Source organism: Dermacentor variabilis, chromosome 5 (assembly GCF_050947875.1).
Source record: "Dermacentor variabilis isolate Ectoservices chromosome 5, ASM5094787v1, whole genome shotgun sequence".
In the NCBI taxonomy this organism is placed as follows: domain Eukaryota; kingdom Metazoa; phylum Arthropoda; class Arachnida; order Ixodida; family Ixodidae; genus Dermacentor; species Dermacentor variabilis.
The window spans coordinates 23,214,105-23,235,665 of NC_134572.1; the positions used below are offsets into that span (position 1 = coordinate 23,214,105).

The 21,561-nt window shown below is 45.2% G+C and overlaps 1 protein-coding gene across 3 annotated transcripts in view; it reads right to left on the reverse strand.

The window, feature by feature from the left end:
* LOC142582351 (uncharacterized) overlaps positions 1–21,220 on the reverse strand; it is a 61,463-nt gene extending 40,243 nt beyond the window's left edge. Inside the window, exon 1 of one of the 3 annotated variants that reach the window (XM_075691962.1) lies at positions 21,060–21,220. In XM_075691962.1, the coding sequence (XP_075548077.1) occupies positions 21,060–21,123 (64 nt within the window). In that variant the 5' untranslated portion in view covers positions 21,124–21,220. Of the gene's footprint in view, positions 1–5,936; positions 6,150–21,059 lie in introns of those variants that run through there. The other 2 variants (XM_075691964.1, XM_075691963.1) reach the window with 2 other exon arrangements.
* Between the last annotated feature and the right edge of the window lie 341 nt (positions 21,221–21,561).

The following is a 21,561-nucleotide window of genomic DNA, read 5'->3' on the forward strand; positions in this document are numbered from 1 at the left end:
ACTCATTACGAGGACTCTCAGCAAGAAGATTATCTGCGGCATGGTACAATGAATAGCCCAAAAGATCATTGTGCATGCTGTACACCTTGAGCTGAAGTTCAGTGCATATGGGAAAATATCGCGAAGTGTGGAAGCGCTGTTTCACCGCCTGTGCCTTCGCGGAGTATACAAAAAGCACTCTCTCCGGGATTAATCGCGCAAGCTCCTCGTCGTATTCATGCGGAGTGATGGACGAGGACAGCCCACGTGCTGTTGGACTACCCTAGATACGCCCAGCAAAGGCAGCAGATGTGCTTTAAATTTGTGGCTCTGAGAAATCGTCCATTGTCTTTTGGGACAATAATAGGAGCATGGCCAGTTAGCGGCCTTGAAGAAAAAGCATTCAGTACTGCAAAAACCATTTTCATAAGTATAGGCATGTATACTCGAAATACTAGGAGGATTTTGTGCAGTGGCTCGCTTACATTGTGTTTCGTTTTTTTTTTAAACTCTTGTAAGCGTGAGTGTCCGCGCGCTCTTCTTCTTATATGTTTTTTTTTTCTATTTTGTTCTAGAATCGGCTCACTGTGTTCCTTTTATTTTTTATTCTTTTTTCGTTTAAACCCCACATACAGGGTGATAATTTTCTTTCAGTTCTACGGATATTTTTTTTTTAATCTCCTGTTGTAGATAACATAATTCTAGCCCTTGAGCTGGAATATTCAGAGAGGCGAACATTACTTGCATGAGAAATCGAAACATATACTCAACTAATTAACGAAAATTCACTAAGTATTTTCTGAAATAATTACTTTGCGGCACATGTTGTAATTTACGAATTGTAGCCGGTGAGTTTGCAAGACGTCTCCACTAGGAATGAATTTCCAGAATGACATCAGTTTGGAGTTATGCGCCTACCTGATGGTTACCTCATGGTTATGTGCCTACCTAATGGTTAGGAAAGTAGGCATAGAAAGGTTAGAAACATTTACTTAACTAAATGCGCTGTGCTCTTCGGGACGCATACCTATAGCATTGAGGATAGTTAAGTATTATTTGTTTTGTCACTAAATAATTCCGTGGGAAACACGGCCGCTAGCGTGAACACCTATAAGGGTAGTAAAGACGGTAGTGCTTGGAACTGACTTTTTGCGGTCTTAGTCGACGTCCACGGGCGACGCCGTTCATGGCACATTCTCGTTACTTACAAAAGTCGCCGATGGTCACCGCGTGTCTGCTTCACCTTCGGACACGCGTATGGGCACGTGAGTGATGCAGTTTCGCCGCAAACGCCCACTCGCCACGCGCGCGTACCATCGCGCCGGATCTGTACAGTCGCGTGCAGTATGACTTGCAACACCCTTGTTGATGTTCGAAGGGGCTCCAGGTTTGCGCGGAGGCTTTCACATGTGAAATAGCGGTTTAATAAATACCACAAAATTAAGTTGTTGCACCTGACTGTACCTGTGACGCCTCGTAGCCTCCGGTGCGCCGTTTACGCTGCGCAGCAGCATATGAGCCGCGTGCTTGCTTTTTGATGTCATTGCTTCTCCCTTCGAGCAGAAACTGTAATTAAATAAATCCTGTGCACATTTGTGGACCTGAATTTGTTAATGTGCAACAAAGCCGCTATACGGCTCACGGGAATACAAGTTTCACTATCGTGTTACGACCAGCTCCTATAAACTGGGATCAACCAAATTTTTTTACAGCTTGAGGCATACATAGTGACTGAGGTTTGATGAACAACACTAAGGACGTCAAAGAGCACAAGTAGTTTGATAGAGGTTTTGTTTGCTCATTTACTTGTATTTTTTTTCTCTGTTTCTTTGATGATGTTCTGCATTGTGCTTACTGTGTTCGGGAAAGCTTCATGTACACCTGAATAAATTTCTGAGCTGCGTGAAACCCTCCATTTTCTCCCTATATTTGCTTTTATTTAGCTCTTATTTTCGAAGACGAGCCCGTTCCAGCGCGTCGAAGTTCTGTTTTTGAGCCGCGTACATAACTAAGTGCAAAACATTTTTTTATATGCATAAACGTGTCAAGAAAGGCTACGTCAGAGCCGTCTATCGTAAAATTCTCATCGCGTTGCCACTGTGCTAACCATTTTCCTCCGCCGCTACCAAAAGCAAAAAAAAAGCGATGATATCCAGACATGTTAGTTTGCTTCAATTCTTTCAAAATATGCAACCTACAGCGTGTAATTATCTGTCACCTAAGTAACTTTTACGGAAACCTGCTGAGGGAAAACAACTAACGAAAAGTTCGTATCTACGTGAATGGCGCAATGCTACAAAGACAACCTGCGGTTTAAGCCGGGTAAACGCGAGACCATTATCACTTAACAAGGCCTCTCATGTCACAGGGAAACATGCTATTGTATATCACAGCTACTGAAGGCCACAACAGTACTGCTGCGTTTTCTGAAGTCAACCGGCGTGAGCGACCCTCTGTGGCGCGATGCTGATAATACAATTACATTGACAACTCAAGTGAACAGGAATTCTTGATTTTTTTCTTTCCCTTGGGTAGCCTATCGGGCTCAGTCTTGCTAACCACCCTGCCTTTTCCTTATAGCCTTTCTCTCTCTCTATCTCTTAATCTCTTTCTTGTCCTTTCCGTTTCCCGCAGTGCCGAGAAGCAAACCGAGGTGAGTGCGATTAACTTCCTTGCCTTTCACTTATCTATCCCTCTATCTCCTCACAGGTGCCTGATAAAAAAAAGCTTTTATTGTAGCCGGAATCCCTGTCTGACCACGGCATTCTTTGTATCAACTGAGTTAGCCTGAACTACAGATGAAGCTAGAGTAAACGGGTGCACCTGCAAACGTCGCATCCTTCGCCTTATTTTTTTTTTTCTTTCTGCCCTCGTGTTGAAGGGTCATAGCGAATTAGCCGACGGGTTTCCCTGCAGTATGGTGCTGATGCAGGACTAGAGTTGCACTATTTTCTCTCACTGTTTGCGTGCCTTACGGCGTTGCCAGTCGAAACCACGCCGTTTCACCGAAGTTTGCAATGCAGTTTTCATTTACCCGGCGCAACACTGGTTCCCGTTTCCGTCTTGCAGTGTTCAAACAGTTGTGGCCTGTGTCTGTTCACAGCAAAGTGCAGTTTTATAATTAATTAATTGCACAACGTGAGGCACTACTGTGTTCAGTATCATTCTCAAAATAAAATAGCATTAAAGCTTTTTTTTTCAACATCGTTCTCGTAGTTCGTGATATTTATCATTTGTTTTACATAAGTACGCGCGTTGCTCTGGTCAGTCAAATTAATCGATTTTATAAATAAGAATGAACTGTGAACGTTCTCGATTGGGAGCATACTTCAAAAAGCAGTAAATTACACTTCTTAAAAAGCCGTTTAATCAATTGATCAAGCACCACGGAACCACTGTCAGGGGCGGAACGATAAGAGCAGCGAGAACGTGCGAAGGCCAAAGAAGAGCTTTGATAAATATCGTTGAGCTATTGAAGAAGTTCGCCTTTAATGTGCGCCAGGACTTAAAAGATTTATCTTTTCAATTGTAAACGTCAAGCATCTGTTTCGGTTTCATCTGATCAACATACCGCACGAACACATTTGTTCAGTTTCTGTCGTTCCACCAAGTTGAAAGGTTCGACCGACAATCTCTGCTACGGAAATATGCGTTTGAGGTACAATGAGAAAACTATCATTTATCGTTTAAATAAATCTAAGTACAAGGAACTGTATCTGGTGCTTTAATAATAATATTTGGGGTTTTACGTGCCAAAACCACTTTCTGATTATGAGGCACGCCGTAGTGGAGGACTCCGGAAATTTTGACCACCTGGGGTTCTTTAACGTGCACCTAAATCTAAGCACACGGGTGTTTTCGCATTTCGCCCCCATCGAAATGCGGCCGCCGTGGCCGGGATTCGATCCCGCGACCTCGTGCTCACTCTGGTGCTTTCGTTCAGGTAGCCAAGACTCTAAATATAGCTACGAACCCAATAAGGATAAACGCAGCTAATGGCTCTATCGCATTCAATATGAAATCAAAAGCTGCTCCACAGTTTAAACTGCTGCAAGCGATTTTTATGTCGGGATTTGCAAACAATCTTCATTCAGGCAACAAACAAATCTTTGTCCAAAATATTTTTAATCAAATAATTGTGTGGCTTTTATAAATCCGATATTTAAGACGTTTAGTGTTTGCGTTCGACAGCGTTCAGTCATTATTTATGCGTCGTCGTATCCTTGTACAAAACTATCGTGAATTAAAGCGTCATCTACCAAAAGATGTAATAAAACTGATTATCGAGAACACACAGCTAAAACTCAACTCACCGGCCAAGGTTTTGTGGTCTGACTGAATGAACTCAGAATATATTTTAATTGCACATTTCAAAATGCCATTCACGTTTCGTCACGTTAAAGAACAATAGCGTAACGAGCTGGCAGCTTTGGTGTATATGAATTTGGAAGTTATATGTAGTTCACAATTATATTTGTAGTATATTTCTCGCAATCTCGCTAGAAGCGCTTATTATCTGATGAATGAAAAGCAATTAGCAAAGGAATGGAGCTTTCTTTTCTTTAGTTGGCACTAGATCAGTGTGCCAACTAATGTACATACCTTTCCTTCTTTTATTCATAGCCCATGGCCCATGCAACACTCTTTCATTAAGCACTCAGAACATCGTCATTATTTCATAGGCATTATAGCTCAGAGTACTCACTCGCAGCCCTTGAGATAACAGGTTGGTTAGGTTCAAAATAAAGCTGAAACAACGAAAAAAATGAACAAGTTTCAAGATGGTCGCCATAGTTGGCTGACCGACTAGTTTGTGCAGATGCATGAAAACATTGACGCTGATGAGCCCTTGAGCGGCCAGTGTGATGCATTAGCATGTGCTCCTTATATGGAACTCTATGGGCATCTGTCCGACGACGAGCCGTTCAATATAGCAAGCGCCGCGCCGATCAGGTCTTAGATGAATTTGCGTCATAGGATTGCGCAACTTATCATAACTTAAGCGATTGCTTTTTCTGTCCGCACAGTCAATAAGTGAAGTAAAATAATACAGCTGCGTGGCGCGTTAAAATGGAAAGCTGACAGCAGGAACAGTTGTCGAGTAAAGCGCGACAACATGGCCTGCTGCCGTCGCACGACTTTCGCGATGGTGACAGTGCACCATCATTGTTCACCATCCGGCGCAAGCCGCAACCATAAATAGTGGTTTAACAAAAGGCAGACGCTTGTGCATGCTCCACAAAGAGGACTGACTAATGCAAGCTTCAGCGACACGATGAACGGGCATTGTGATAATCTTTGGCGTCTGCTATAGCAACTCCTAAAACACATTCAGGCAGAGCAGTGTTAGCATCTCCCTTTTAGTCAAGTAACCGAGACGTCACGCCACATGATGCTTAGGTGCATCGCCGTAGGGAGCAACGTCGCCAACAGCTGCTCTACCTGTTTTTAATTACTGCGGATGGACGACGTACACAGCACCTCTCTGCGCCCGCCGGACGCATAGAGGTTACGCCACATGGCGCTAGCGCGAAAACGCGCGTTCGCTAAACCTGCCCGTCTATCAGCTAGCGTTCTCGCTCAGTGCACCGACGTGCCCTTCTCCAACAGAATTTACGCCATCATCTTTTTTTTGCACCTTTCGTTTCTAGCGGTACGACAAGGGCTTTATCTCGTTATTTCAATGTCCAAATTGATCCTGCGCAAACCCGTGTCCCTCATTGTCTGCCACGTAAAGTAGCCCGTCTGTTACATGCGTGCCACTTTAGACCATCATCCGAAGCTGCGCTCAAAGCACACAACGTATACGTGCAAGCGTATAGGCGCACAGAATGTCCACGGCTGCCTAAGCGCCATAAATGAAAGGGCGCGGCTTCTATACACGCTGTGCGGGACACGCCTGCCACGCACGGTGTGTGCACGCGCGGCGTGGTTTCTCTTAGCAGCGTCACGCTCACCTCGGCGGCAAGAGCGGCCCAGTGGTTGCCACCGAACGTTTCACTTCGATCGACTCGCCTCTAGCCTTCCGGGCTGTCGAGCCGCTCGTTCCGCGTTTCTTCCTTGGCTGCTGCCGCATTGTTAGCCCGGGGTCGCCTTTAAATACAAAGGTTGCCAAACGACTCGCGTTGCCCGTCCACTCGACGTGACAACTATACAGCAAGGACCTCGCCCCTCTACTCTGTTTGCTTTTGGCGCAGCTGCAACGCAGTCTGCGGCGGCTTGATTTCGCTCGGACACGCTCCGAAGCGAGTGTAGAACAAACACGTCCTGCTGTGGCATTGTTCTTCCATTTCTTTCCTTCGCTGTCTTTCTTTTCGGTTCATTTTTTTTCTTCTTTCCTTTTTTTTTAACTCTTCAGGCATTTCGATCTCTCTGTCGCTCTCCTTCGGTCTTGCAGAAGCTCACCACCCTAGTGATCACCTGCCCAGTTCGGAGAAAGTGAGTGCTCGATTCGCGGTATTATGTGTCATGGGCACTCGCTCGATTACGGTCAAGCGGAAACAACGGAAACTTTCCCGCATTGCGTGTGAACACATTTTCGTTCAATGACTTTCCTGATCGATAGGCGTGAGCGAGCGACCTTGAACCGACTCAAGGGCTGTGTTTCTTAATGTCAAATATGCGTGGCTCAATATTGTCTTTGGAAGATGTTGCCAATGTATTTGTCGGCATGTGTGTCACGCTATGTATATATGCTTTCTGAAAGGAGGGTTCTTGATTTATTGCGGTATATACATGAGCCAATGTTTCATTTGCAAGAATGACACCATGTTCACCAATGGCACAGGCAATTTTCGCTTATGAATTGACTGTCCCATGTAGCATCAGTTAAGCCTTAAACAGGAAGAAAATCCAGTACAGCTTATACGGTTGAGAAAACTCACTGCTGCTAAACGATCAACTTGCCTGAGAAAGGACTCATTTGTATTGAACTTAAGTGTTCTTGAACGACGTCTGCCAATAGCTATTCGAAGTTTCTCTGAAAAGTATCCAGCCATGCTTTCAGATGAAAGAGAGTAGCCTGATGTATGCGTCGTTCTTTCTTCTTATTATTAATATGAAATAACGGCGAGGTTGGTACCATTATTGGCAACGGTTACTTCTTTTCATCGTCGAAGTAGTTCCTTTCTTCTTTCATACGCCCAGTTTCGTAGTCCTTTCATTTTTCGAAACAGTCCTAGAACCCTACAACGCAGGTGCTGTAAGGCAGCCGCCTTATTACACTTGATGCCCTCACGTTTTCAACAGCGCGTTCTTTCGAGTTATTTTATAGTTTTGCCATTACCATTATAATTTATTTTTACCTTTACATTTACAATAACCTTTATCATTACACTGGTGCAGTTGCCGGGTCTTGAAATTCCTCCGTCAAAGTTCTGCGCACAAAGTTTGCAGGCATCCTCTGCGGACCCAAATCGTTCTTAAAATGGCAGTCACAGCATCTTTGTTCGTGTCCACAGTACAGTCGACTTCATTTTTTAAGACTTAATCACGATCTTGCATTACCACGCTTCGCATTTCATCTACAATCGCATTATTATAGCTTGTTGAGGGCCTCCCAGGGCGTGGCTCACTCCCAACAGTGGCACGAGCTCTATGATCGCCAGCGTGTTTTGAGGTACATGAATGCAATGCAGGAGCGCGTCTAAGATTCTGCCAACACACACCATGCGCATGACATTATCAAGCCGGCATGGCTAGTCCTTGAACATCAAGACGCTGACGGCCCGCCTCCGATGACCTTGGTGGAGCCCAGTGATGGTGAAAGCAAAAGACCTCGTCTTGATGAAACACCCAATAAGGAGAATGGCAGAACTTCAAACTATGACCTATGCGATTATGAAGCCATCGAGTGTGATGAAGAACCTTTCAGATTCGTGACGTGCAAAAAATATGAAGGAATCCCAGTGGTATTCCGGCCACCAGAAGGACACAATTTTTGGTAAGTGAATCCAAATCATGATGCATCAGAAATAGCCTCGGCAGCAAAGGAAAAAGTTCAGACACTCTGAGTAAACAGAGACGGCAGTCTTTCAGTGAGTGTTACCTCCAGCAGCATCTGCAAAAAACCTGCTTTTATTGCACAGAGTAGCGGGACTAAGAGCTCAGCCCTACATACCGGCTTCGTACTCACGCAAGTCGGAAAGATTCGTCACGTGCCTCTTCAGTACACTGAAGGACAAATGCTCGAGTTTTTGAAAGATTTTGGAGTAATATCACTCCGGAGACAAGCAAGATACTACCGTTAGAGGACGGAACAGTTGAATCCCGTTCTTTGCACTATGTAATCCTTCACTTCAGAGATGACAAACCAGTGGCACAGAAAATCCACTTGGGCTTCACCACACACCCGGTAGAAGTATACCTTGGTCCGGCCTTGAGGTGTCAGAGGTCAGAGTTTGGACTCCTGGCAAAAAACTGCCGCGGATCACGTCGATGTAAAATCTGCTCCGAGAACCATGAGCATGCTGAATGCAAGCCTGTGCGACAGCCTAAATGTGCAAATTGTGCGGATAATCATACGGCTTCCCTCTTAGGATGTCCACAGAACAAGGCCGTATCCATGCTACGCAAACATGGATTAATTCATGGGAAGCAACCACGACACAAGGAGCCTCTTCCGAATCTGGATGCAGTGAGCCCAGTGAAAAATCGCCAGTTTACAGCAACTGAACAAAACTCAAATGAGCATCGTATTCGACTGCATTAAAACAGCAAGCTGTGCAAGTGTCCCAGTGACAGCGGAGTCATCATTCTGCTACCACCACTGAAGGCTGCACATCCCAACAGTATCAGCGACCTAACTTAGGACAACCTCAGCGATTGCTGCAGACGGCGACTGGAACATCGGCATTCCAGCATAACACCGCGCTACTCAGTGTTGGACAGATGATTCTACCCATGCAGTTCGAGCAATTGCCACAGTTCTACCTCAGGCGAACAAGCTTCCAGAGGAAAAGGCACTGTGGTCTATGGAACCATTAATGAGCCAGCTGTCCCCATCAGTGCTACCGGGTGGCAATACTGAATAGTGGTTACGGAAATGCCGTAATATTTCAGTGGAACACTAACAGCCTTCGATCCAAATCTACTGTTTTGGCAAGTTAGCTACACTACGCGGCTTCCCTGTGCTGCGCATACAAGAGGCTGGAGTACGTGATTACTTTCGTCTTGCTAATTACATAGCTTATAGATCATCTCGTCCAGCTGGAAACAGCAGAACAGTGCTCTGCGTTCAAAAAGCTGTGCCTTCTCACCTCATTCAATCAAGCAGTTCAGATTTTCCAGAATATGCCGCCTGCAAAGTATATCTCTGCTAAAATATGTGTAACATTCGTAAGCATATCCCTGCGAGTGTTGAGACGTATTACGATTCATAATTTGGTAAATATACTTAGTATCACAAGATTACACATTATCATATGTAGGGACTTCAACGCACCAAACGGGGAGTAATCGATGTGATGCCCGTGAGAATATCGTTCAACGCACCGAGGAAAGGTGCAATCTGTCAGTATTGAATGATGGATCTGTGATACTTATGCGAGGATATTGCTACGCCAGTTGCATAGACTTAACACTGTGCTCGAATTATCCTGTTAGCTGGGCGGACAATAGGCGCAGAAACACGTGGAAGCGATCACTACCCAATTCTTATATCACATTCACGATTAAAGAGCGCTGGGAAATGAAGATACGGTGATATAACACATTGGCAGCTCTTGTAATATTTAAGGAGTCCCGCAAGTCAGTGTTTTAAGTCCGTTTCTCTTTAATTGTGTGATGGTGCATTTACCGCGGAGATTTCCACTTGCCATCAACACTGGTCCAGTAGCGTGGATTCTGAAGCTGACGTAGACAAACTCACATAGTGGTACAAGAAACAATGACAATGTGTACCAAACAAGTGCCCATTCCTGACGAGTACACATCAATTGATAGAGAATATGAACATCTGAGAGCTGTAAGAAGAAGGACAGAAATAGCGTTTCGCCGGTGTGGAAATGTAGAAGCGTATAGAAATTCGCAGCGAATCCACTCAGTCATGCGGAGATGACTACGAAAATTAGAGGGGGGGGGGGGGGGGGGAACGGCATGAATTTTGCGATACACTGTCCCCCTCTGTCTCCCTCGACACCAATTCCACGAGTATGGATGACTATTCGTGCATTAAGCGGCTCTATTGTTTAAACACAACCCTTTCGTGCTCTCGCAATAGCCAAGCATATTTCAGAATTATTGATCGCTGAGGAATTCTGCAAAGCTATAACTAGAGCGAACGTATCTATTACTTGTGCTGAGTGTCAATATTCAGTTTAAGTGGCAAAACAAAAAGTTATTGCGTGTTTTCAGTCGCAGCATCTACAATTAGACTACGAATTCTCTATGAGTGAACCAAAATGTGTGCTTGCGTCTTGTAAGATAAAGACTGCTGCAGGTCCAGGTTTCATTACATATAGTATGTTGCAAAACATGGGACCTACTAGTCGATCGGCAGTTTTGGCGTTACTCAATCACTCGTGGAAAAAAGGAGTCTGTCTCTGACTCTTGGAAAACCGCTCGTATGATACCTATATTAAAGCCTGGTAAAACTCCTCTTTCTCTTGAGTCTTTTCTTCCTGTTAGCCTGACGAGCTGTTTATGCAAGTTCATCAACAAAATGATTGACACAAGGTTGCAATGGTGATCTGAGCAAACAGAAGCACTTCCCGATCACATGACAGGATTTCGAAGGAGGCGATGCACCATGGATGCAATTTTGGATATCTTTACTTATGTTGAACCCGAAGGAGCTAGGGGAAGTGTCACAATATAGCGCTTTTTTAGACGTTAAACGAACCTTGAGCACATTAAGCCATGCTCATATATTGTGTGGCCTGCTAGGACTGGGAGTCTCTGGAAGGGCGCTATGGTGGATAACCAACTTCTTGAATGGCAGATCAATATTTATTCAAACAAGCAAAGGAAAAAGTTGCTCTCACAATATTATTTAAGAAGGTCCACAAGGCAGTGTCTTAAGTTCGTTTCGCTTTAATTATGTGATGGTGAATTTTCCGCGGAGATTTCTACCTGCATTACACTACTCTATACATGCGGATGATGTTTGTATTTGGGCCTCTGGTTCAAGTACCGGCCCTGTTCAATCAACTTTGCAGAAAGGCCTAAACATTGTGGACAAATTTTTAAGGGAAAGAGGAATGAAACTGCTTACAGTAAGACGGCTGTGTTGCCTTTCACCAGAGGATAGCTAAAGGATGTTCAGCTGTGCCTCAATTGAGGGACACCTGAGGAAATTATGGCAGGTCGACTGCTTCGTTTGAGGTGGACACAACAACTAAGCTTTATTTCGATAGTGATACCCGTTGCCGAACGAGTTCGGAGGAGCACAAGGTTGCCTGTTGACGAAAAGAATGAGGCTAAAGTTGGCAGTTTCTTCAACATTCTTTAGACATAGTGAAACAACACAAATTTCTAGGGGTTATACATGACAGGAAACTTTCTTGGAATTCTCGCATTAAGCCCTCGAAGAATAAATAAACCCAGTAATAAATGTTCTTCGCCGCGTAGCAGGCACGACATAGGTAGGGTCGGTTTCATCTTTACTAAGAAGTACATAAAGCACTTATAAAGCAAAAGATTCTTCACCTGCTCTTCACCTGTTCTGCATGCAATCTCCCGTTCATCTGAAGAGAGACTAACGATTAATTGCTAGGAGAGAGAGAGAGAGAGAGAGACAAATAGAAGAGAGGAAAGGCAGAGAGGCTAACCAGACGCACATCCGGTTTGCTACCCTGTACTGAGGGACACGGTATAGAGACGAAGAGAGAGAGAGAGAGTAGAAGGACATAGAGAGAGCACAGTTTCACGCTAGGAGTCTTAGAGTATGCTTAAGCGCTCCTCGAGTAACCTCAAGTTCCGTAGGTATTGCAGAAGCACGTCATCCTCCATTTCCTATTATGAGGACGGTTGAAACCTGTCGACGCTACTTTCGCGTTTCAGTGCAGTACAAAAGGCACCCTATAGCAATTGCCCTTACTAAGAGAGCCAGGGATAACGTTGAATTCGGTGATACTGGTGCACAAAAGTATAGTACCACATCACGAATTTTGGTACTCAGATACCTCCTACTCTCCATGGCGACTCGTAGCTCCAAACATTCAACTTTCGGTTGAAGGCATTATTCGCAAACGAGATATGTTTATGCTAGCAGTACAACAACTAGCATTTTAGCAGATATATTTTTGATACACTGGCTATATTCAAGCATATACCAGATGGTTCTTGCCAAACAACTTCTTCTACAGCTATCTTTGTCATTCTATAATAGAACCAAATACAGAAGTTTAATCTATCTCACACGACATCATCAACAACAGCACAGATTTTTGCAATATTCTCTGTGTTACGATACATGAGTTCTATGCAAAAAGGGGAACAATGGGACATCCTTTATGACTCACAGGCAGCTTTGTCTTCACTTCATGGTGTCATCAGCAATTCGCAAAACATGGCGTTAGCTTACGAGACACTAAAGGAACTCGCGAAAGCAAGTGAAGGAAATCGCAAAATAATGTTTCAATGGATACTTGGCCACTGCAATATCCCTGGAAAATTGTGCAGCAAACAAGGCAGCTGGACAAGCCCATGTTAATAACGCCACACATGGGCTCCCTCTAACGCAAGGCGAATTGCGGCACATACTAAGACAGATCTCAGCCCGTGGTAGCAAAGCGACATAGTTTGATCAGAACTCGAAATCTCGAGATTTATTTCACATTGACCAATCGCTTCAATTTAAAATACCGTTCCCATTATATACAAGCAGAGCCTTTGAAACGCTCATTCACCGTCTGCGGCTGGTTGCCGCCTACACAATGCACTTTCTACGTCACATTTCAAGACCTGATAGTCCGGAATGTGGCCATGCTGATGAAGATGTACAGAAACTTCTGCTAGAATGTGCGGGACATGACACACACAGACAACGCTTAGCACGTGATTTAGGGGCAATTAGTCGCAGGCCCTTCAGCCTCAGGAAGATCTTATGTCCTTGGCCAGCATACTCATTGCAATGACGAACGTTACTAGCTGGCCCTTCAAAAATTTCTAGAAGTGAGCAATATTCTCGGAAACTATGCAGTAGGGTGTTTATATGTGATAAGCGCATTCTACTTTGGCCAATTGAGTGCCTGGTTTTATGTAGCTTCAAACGAATCTGATCCGTGTTTTCTTTTGCGCCCTGATTTTAGTTTAATGAACGAGAAGAAAGAGGGTTAACCGAGGGGCCCGATTTTTATTCATTTTATTATTGTTGGCATCTTATGATCTGACTTGAGTCTAGTTATGTGACCGGACTTTGTGTTTACTTTAGTGCAAATATCTGACTGGACTTTGTGTTGCTGTGTTTCTGAGTTGACTTGCAGTTAGTGCGGCATTAGTGTACCTATGTTATTGTAATTTGTGTTATTATGATTTCATTCTTTTTTATTGCGAGTTATTCTTTCTTTTAATCACTATGTGAAAAGAAGTAGCCGGCGCCAAATGAAGGCGACATCTCCTAAATACCATATAATAAAGAAGTACGTTTGTTCGTTGAAGCAGCTCTACCATATTTCTTCTGCTTCATGTTCATAGCGGCATCTCCAAATGATATTCGTACCTGCCCAACTGCTTCTGTTTGACTTTTACCAAGCTTCACAGAGAACTTTACGCTGCATGTTGTTGAATTGGCCCTCCGTCATTTTCTGCCGCTTACAATCGTGTCAAAACCAGAGGACAGTAGGCTACACAACTGCTCCTGCATTACAGAAAGCGCCACCAGCAGGCTAGAACATCACGGACTTTCGTTGCACGACACGCAGTGTGACCAACCTGCACCCCATACTTTTCCTTAATATAAACGAGGTCAGATACCTTTCGGGCAGATCTGGTAGTTTTAGGTTTCGGTAATAATGATTAACGTGATTGTTGCCATTGACGCGTTATCATGATGGCAGCTCTCTTCGTAAGGCGACCGAGCTGCTCTCAGACGGGCTACATATGATCGAACCAAAGCTTTGTTTTCACTCAGCGGCACTATGGAAACGAAGAGGGGTCAGTTGTCTTGGTGGCCGCCGTGTTGATGGCCGCCGTGATCATCGTCTAATGCTGCCAGGAGTAGTCATCGTGTGCTTTGGCTGATAGCTTGCCTTTCGGCAGTTCCTGATTGGCACCGGAGACCAACATGAATGATCGGCTTTTCTAGTCAATCAGAGACAGTGTCTTTTCCATAAAATCATGGGCTATGAACACTTCATGCACTTTAATTTTTTCAAATCATTTACCTAGAGCCCAGTGCCAAAGGTCGTGGAAAGTAGCGCGAAAGCCTAGTTTAAAGCGCGACAAGATTGAAGACATTTCTCTTTTTGTATTTGTTGTGACTGAGCAAATAATTTCCGAGCAGCTCTCATAGAAACTACGCACACGCATCACCGACTCAAACAAGACCGAAGTTATAATAATAATAATAATAATAATAATAATAATAATAATAATAATAATAATAATAATAATAATAATAATAATAATTTTTCTATCAGTGCGATCGGGGAGGTCTTGAAGAGAAGCCGAATTAACAGCTTGGCTAGTTCTGTGCTCCCCGGAAGGAATATCCAGAATGTCACAAAGGCATCTTGAATACAGAGGAAAGCAACGCACTTTTCATATATGTGTTCGAGGAAACTAGTTGTGCCACACACACAAATACAGGCTAAGAAATAAACACAATGAAGTAATAACAGAAGTTCACAGGAAGACGGAGACGAAGAATTAAAGATGAACACGTCTCCAAGCTTGGTCCAGCCTGGGATACTCCTTATTCGACCAATGAATTACTGCAAGAATCAATGGTACTCAGTAGGGCCGTCATAAATCCTATGTGCATTTAAAGGAGTGCTGCCATGACATTTTCGACACGTCTTTTTTTTTCTTTCTACGGCGAAGCTGTTAGCCTCTAGTTGCTCGGGATTTTGACGGCGCGTTCTCGCGAAAAACAAATACATTCGGCTATAAAAAAAACCTTCAGCGATTGAAGCGAGAAGTGCATACGTTCTTTGGTATCACGCACACAACATGCCGCACAACATTTGTTTCAATAGAGAACAAGTACAAAACAAGCATCCAAAACAGATCATTGATGATAACGCGCTCCTGATAACAATTCAAAGCACGTAACGCTGCCCACATACGTTTCCCGGTAAATTTTACTGGTGCGCAAGCTGCCGTGGCGACGGCAGCTTGTGATGTGGTAAGTGACGTCAGTGGCCTTTCATATAGAATATAACCAGCGTAGCAACTGATTTACTTGTTGTTGCAGCACCACTATAGGTAGGCAATGCATATCTAGGACTCCCTTGGAGCAGCGTGAATACGAGGAGCGGGAAAGGGAAAATAAATGGCAATACAACCAGTGGTGGCGTGGTGGAAAAATTAGCATTACTCAAATTAGTACCATTACTCTAAATGACCAATACCATCATTACTCTAAAGCAATAAAGCATTGCATACCCCCACCCTCAGAAGTTATACCTGTGGTTTTCAACAGCTTCGCTTGGCGTCCACTTTCGCAGAGCCGGGATGGCGAGTCAATTTTTGCGTCAGATGAAAGTTCAAACACTTTAAACCAAGGAAAATATACTGGAAGGCGACAGAGTGGGGGGGGGGGGGGGGCTACATAATATGCTATAATGCTTGTTTGTGCGAGCCAATACGGCTTTTGGTTTTTAAGTGAATGTGTTATGACGGTCCTGAAACGGTACCTCACTCTGTTCCTGCGATTTCTGATACTGCCAGCATAGCCAAAAGAAACACGCAGAGCGCGCTTGTTTACTTCTTTTTTCATCACTTGCCTCGTCTTGCGTGCTGCATCTCGACGTCAGCATATTTTGCTCTTTGTCAGGACATCACGATAATGTAGACAATGTCAAGACCGGCGGTTTGAGACCATCTTCGATATCAAATATATTTTCAGTGTTTCCAAGCCTTCGCACTTGTTAATTAAGTGTCATTCTTTGCGTGTGACAAGCAGGCTGTACAGTTTTCACAACTTCTAAAATATGTGTGTTTTGATTGTTTGTTCTTTATGGAAACGAAAATAAAAGCGATATGGGCGTCACCCTAAACGGTGACGGCTACTCTTTTCCGCCATAGTATCAGCAACAGTAGTAACTTTAAAATTATGCAGAAACTTCATTGGAGTTGTCGAAGTACGTGTACGCATATCCCCAAATTTCAGGTTGGCCCACCTGCAAATTTCAAGTTGGCCCACCCGCAAATTTCAAGTCCCCCCCCCCCAATTTCAAATTGGCCCATCCCCGAATTTTAAGTTTTCCGCCCCTAATTTAAGTTGGCCCAGACCCAAACTTCAAGTTGGCCCAGCCTCGAATTTCAGTTGGCCCACAGCTACTAAAAGCTTCCCCATGCATTTTCTTTGGAGCCCTATGTATCCGTATGGGTATGCATAAATCTGATCATATGGGTATTCTCTCTGATCAATTTTACTTTGTCTTTCGTTTCAATTGTTTATCACTTAGAAAGCTACCGATATTGTACGTCTACACTACTATAACTACTAAATGTCTTAACTTCGCAAATTACCCATTTTTCACTTTCAGTTCCTCACTTTTCGCGTGACAGAAAGATTTTGCTGGGGTACTCGCCAAAGTATGCTTATGCATTAAAATATTATGAAAAGAAACAACGTATTAGGGTCAAAAATCTACAGCTACCATCTTATACACTCCTTTAAACAATAAGTAAAGGTTCTATCTACATCTCTGAGGCAGCGAGCTCATGCAATGATGCAATCCGTTTCTGTAAACAGCCATAAACAACCGCAGATTCATGTTACAACTGCAAGTATGCAGACAGAGTTTTACAACGCTGTGCACGCGGATTTGAACCGTTAACCAGCGTAGTATGTAGTTAAATGACATGTTTGGCGTACATACTTAATATGCCGCCTTCATACAGACGCGGAAGGTCCCTTAAGAAACATTACACTGACATAGATTGGTTGGTTCGAAGACGAACTGCACGGTGGAAGCAACTACCGCCTCCCTGTAGTTCCTCACAAGAATATGGCGGGGGGGGGGGGGGGGGGGGGAGTGAGAAAGAAAGGGACAAAAAATGCTTGCTGTCTTCGTCTGTCACGGCACACGGCAAACACTCCACGCTACAGTAGGCGTCCCGACGTGCAGCTTTGCAAGTTTCAGGACGCTGTTACTATAGTGCTACGCTTTGCCGTGATGTTCCCGTTATCGTTTCATGTGTTTCTTTTCTTGAATTCGTTCAAAGTGTCACCGAAAATGCAGTCCCCCGAAAGGTGCTATGTTATGTCAATAGCCTTTTCCAACCTCGTCGACCTTCAGCGACGTGCCTCCGCCAACAACTAGCCAGCCCGCAAGAAGACGCACAGTGCCATCGAAGAAGCGGATATGGTGCGCCGCAGTGTCGCGAAGCCCGCGGCAAACGACTCCAGATTCTCGAAAAGAATGGCAGGCCCCGGGCGCGGCTGTCATTCGGGGCGCGCGTTGCGCTGACTGCAATGTTATGCGAGGGCGCGTCAAGTTGTGGCTCTGTGACGTGCTGTTTCCATTTGCGTTCCGTTGCAAACACGACGCATTCGGCGGCCTGTGCTCTTTCCAGACGCACATTTGTGCCTCTCTGCCGAAAGGGAACTGCGAGGCCATCCTCGACGCCCGAAGAATAACATTGTATCCACTCACCCCTTGCAAAAAATAAAATGACCTGTCACTGTTAGCTGCGCGAACTTGATGTGTTTTGCACACCTTAATATCAACAAAAGAGGAATAAACAGGCATATGGTCTGTCTGTCTGTCTGTCTGTCTGTCTGTCTGTCTGTCTGTCTGTCTGTCTGTCTGTCTGTCTGTCTGTCTGTCTGTCTGTCTGTCTGTCTGTCTGTCTGTCTGTCTGTCTGTCTGTCTGTCTGTCTGTCTGTCTGTCTGTCTGTCTGTCTGTCTGTCTGTCTGTCTGTCTGTCTGTCTGTCTGTCTGTCTGTCTGTCTGTCTGTCTGTCTGTCTGTCTGTCTGTCTGTCTGTCTGTCTGTCTGTCTGTCTGTCTGTCTGTCTGTCTGTCTGTCTGTCTGTCTGTCTGTCTGTCTGTCTGTCTGTCTGTCTGTCTGTCTGTCTGTCTGTCTGTCTGTCTGTCTGTCTGTCTGTCTGTCTGTCTGTCTGTCTGTCTGTCTGTCTGTCTGTCTGTCTGTCTGTCTGTCTGTCTGTCTGTCTGTCTGTCTGTCTGTCTGTCTGTCTGTCTGTCTGTCTGTCTGTCTGTCTGTCTGTCTGTCTGTCTGTCTGTCTGTCTGTCTGTCTGTCTGTCTGTCTGTCTGTCTGTCTGTCTGTCTGTCTGTCTGTCTGTCTGTCTGTCTGTCTGTCTGTCTGTCTGTCTGTCTGTCTGTCTGTCTGTCTGTCTGTCTGTCTGTCTGTCTGTCTGTCTGTCTGTCTGTCTGTCTGTCTGTCTGTCTGTCTGTCTGTCTGTCTGTCTGTCTGTCTGTCTGTCTGTCTGTCTGTCTGTCTGTCTGTCTGTCTGTCTGTCTGTCTGTCTGTCTGTCTGTCTGTCTGTCTGTCTGTCTGTCTGTCTGTCTGTCTGTCTGTCTGTCTGTCTGTCTGTCTGTCTGTCTGTCTGTCTGTCTGTCTGTCTGTCTGTCTGTCTGTCTGTCTGTCTGTCTGTCTGTCTGTCTGTCTGTCTGTCTGTCTGTCTGTCTGTCTGTCTGTCTGTCTGTCTGTCTGTCTGTTACACTCATTATGCGTAAATCGTTCACGCGTGGTTTTATCACCCTAGCTGCACATGAAGGCCCGTTTTACGCAAACGCGCAAATGATGTTCAATGTGTTAAATTTGAAGGACTCTTAAGCTTCGCCTTTAAGAGTAGAACGCGATAGCATTCAAGGACCCCTGACTGCTTTTCATGCCTCCCGGGAACTGCTGCTTATCTAACCGTAACGTTTACCGGGAGACGCTGCGGCGAACGCTATGCACAAAGGCAAGCTTTCTGTTTGAAACGCGGCGTCTTCCGTGGGTCGATTTCCGGTTATTGTTTCGCGCGTTTAATATTTCAGTCTGAGAAGAGATAACGTAAAATATATGCGCTGTCAGTGTTTCCTTTTCCATTGCATTTGTGTGTGGGCTGCCGTTCTGAAAATTCCAAGAAAAAATTTTGTAAAGAATGAAAGACAAGGTATGAGAAACTTTGGTGGTAAAAGAGTGGTTGGGTATGCCTGGCTGGGAATGCGGTTAAAAATACTTTTTGCCGAAGCGATGTCCGAAGCTAAAGTTACTGCGAACAGGCATGAAGCATGAGCAACAGAAAGGACAGAATGCTGCATGTTTAAAGTTGTAGGAAACGACTTCATTGTAATTCATGCTTAATAGTTTAAACATCCACACACGTGTCGTGTTTGCAGCTGTCAACGTGGTCTCACTTCCTTGCAGCCTCAGGTCGTTTATTTGGTCACTGGCCTTAAGGTGTGAACAGCTAAAACACCTTGTAGCTATGGTGCGCGTTCTCTCGGAAGAAGCCTTTCCGAGAGCGGGTCGTCGACTCACGTCAATAGCAACCATTAAGCGAAAGCTATCATCATCAAGTTCTAACTTGATAATGATAGCCTTCGCTTACTTGATGATGAAAGCCTTCGCTTAATAATTGCTATTGACGTGAGTCGACGACCCGCTCTCGAAAAGGCTTCTACGTGTGTAAATCATACGTGTAGGATCATACGTGTAGGATCATACGTGTCTAAATTGCTAACATACCTATAGCATCATCTCCGCGCACACATTTAACTTGCACAGGTCATGTCAGTCGTCAAGACATAACGCTGCGCGTTCATGTGAACTGATCGGTGAAAGGCATCGATGCTTGAGTGTAGTCTTCGGAGACACGGCTTCATTTTTACATTTCCGTTTAGCTCATACACACCGCTTTGGTAGTGGATGAACGCTTCACTTCGACCATGCTCGTTTCATAACCGCAAGGAAAACGCACTAATGTTTTGAACGTTTAAAGCTTAGAAGGAACTCAGGTATGGCGGGCCGACTCTGCGCGTATGTGTATACTAATACAATACGACAGTGGAGCTTTTGTGTAAGCTCAATTTAAGAGAGCCCAGATTGATATTTCATCCTATATAATATGAAGCCTTAAGGGCATTACTAATCACGGGACTGATGCGGCTGACAGCTACCATCTACAAAGTACTTTTTTGAAGCGAAAGCTTTACTGGCCGCGAACTTGTGATTTCGCCATGGCGGTGCTCCGAGGAGGCACATGACGTCACAACGCGCGCCTCGCGGATATTTCTCTCTCTGTTGCTCCCTAGTCACTACTGCGCATGCGCCACTAGTAGCACCGAGCCACAGGTGTTCCGCCGCTGCGCAGCGGCGCGCCTTTCCGCCGCCGCTGTTTGGTATGACGTCACACCGCGTTCCTCGTCGTTGCGTTCGCCTCCGCTCGCGTCGCCAACTGCGTCGGAGAACACGCGTGCGCCGCAACCACAGTTGAGGTGGCAGTATGGACGTCGACAATTCTGATAAGCAGGAGGAGGCCTGGCATCAACATCGGAACGAGATGAAGAAGAAACGAATCGCCCAGGAAACAGACGAACAGCGCGCCGAACGACTGACTTAACGCCGCAACATAGCTAGACAACCAGACTAACCTGGACTTGCAATCAAGATTATCCAAGGCTAACCATGCTGCGCCTTAGCTTTCGCTACGTATATCCTGGCATAGCCGAACTAAGCCACTGCCAATTTTTTTATACTGTGTTGTTCAATACTCAAACAGTGATATGCAAACACCGTGAGTTCAGAATCTTTGCACCCTTTTATGGCGTGCGACAGAAAGGAGGGAGTGCATGTAGTAAAATAATTAGAGTTGATGCCTCTTTCATAGGAATCGGTAGAACACGAAAGTGAAACGAGTCTTTACAGAAGCTTTTGCATGTTTGCTTCGTGAACTCACGGTCCGCTGCAGGGAAAGGCGCACGATTTGCGGGCCGGCGACCATTTTGCAGGTTTGCTTACCGTGCGGCGTCCTATTAGAGAGCACCATCCAGCTACCGAGTCGCTTCGGCGACGGTACGAGCATTCTTGTCCGACTCCGTAGTGCTTTGGGCAGCTGCAGTTGAGTTGCGACCCGCTCAGCTTCAGGAATGCGAGTGGCAGAGTTCGCAGCGTGCGCCGTGAACGCGCAAAGGCGTTCTGCTTCACGCTGGCGTGTGTCTCGGCGGACCAAAGCAAGATTCGCCTGTCGACGCTGTTGCCTTTCTGCGCCGCTTAGTGCAGCAGTTTTCTTAGTGCCATCGCAAGCGAAGCAGTAGGCGGCGTGTAAGTACTGCTGATGCATATTGAAGCTGCACTCCGTAGGCGACGAGGCGGCACAGGCTGAGCCGACGCGAAAGACAAACCATGTGCGCAACGGAATCACATTGGAATCACAGCGGAATCTCCAACCGCGTTGGAGATTCCGCTGTGACTACAGAAGCTCTCCCTGTAGGCGCTCGTTAGTGTCACGATGCAGTATTTC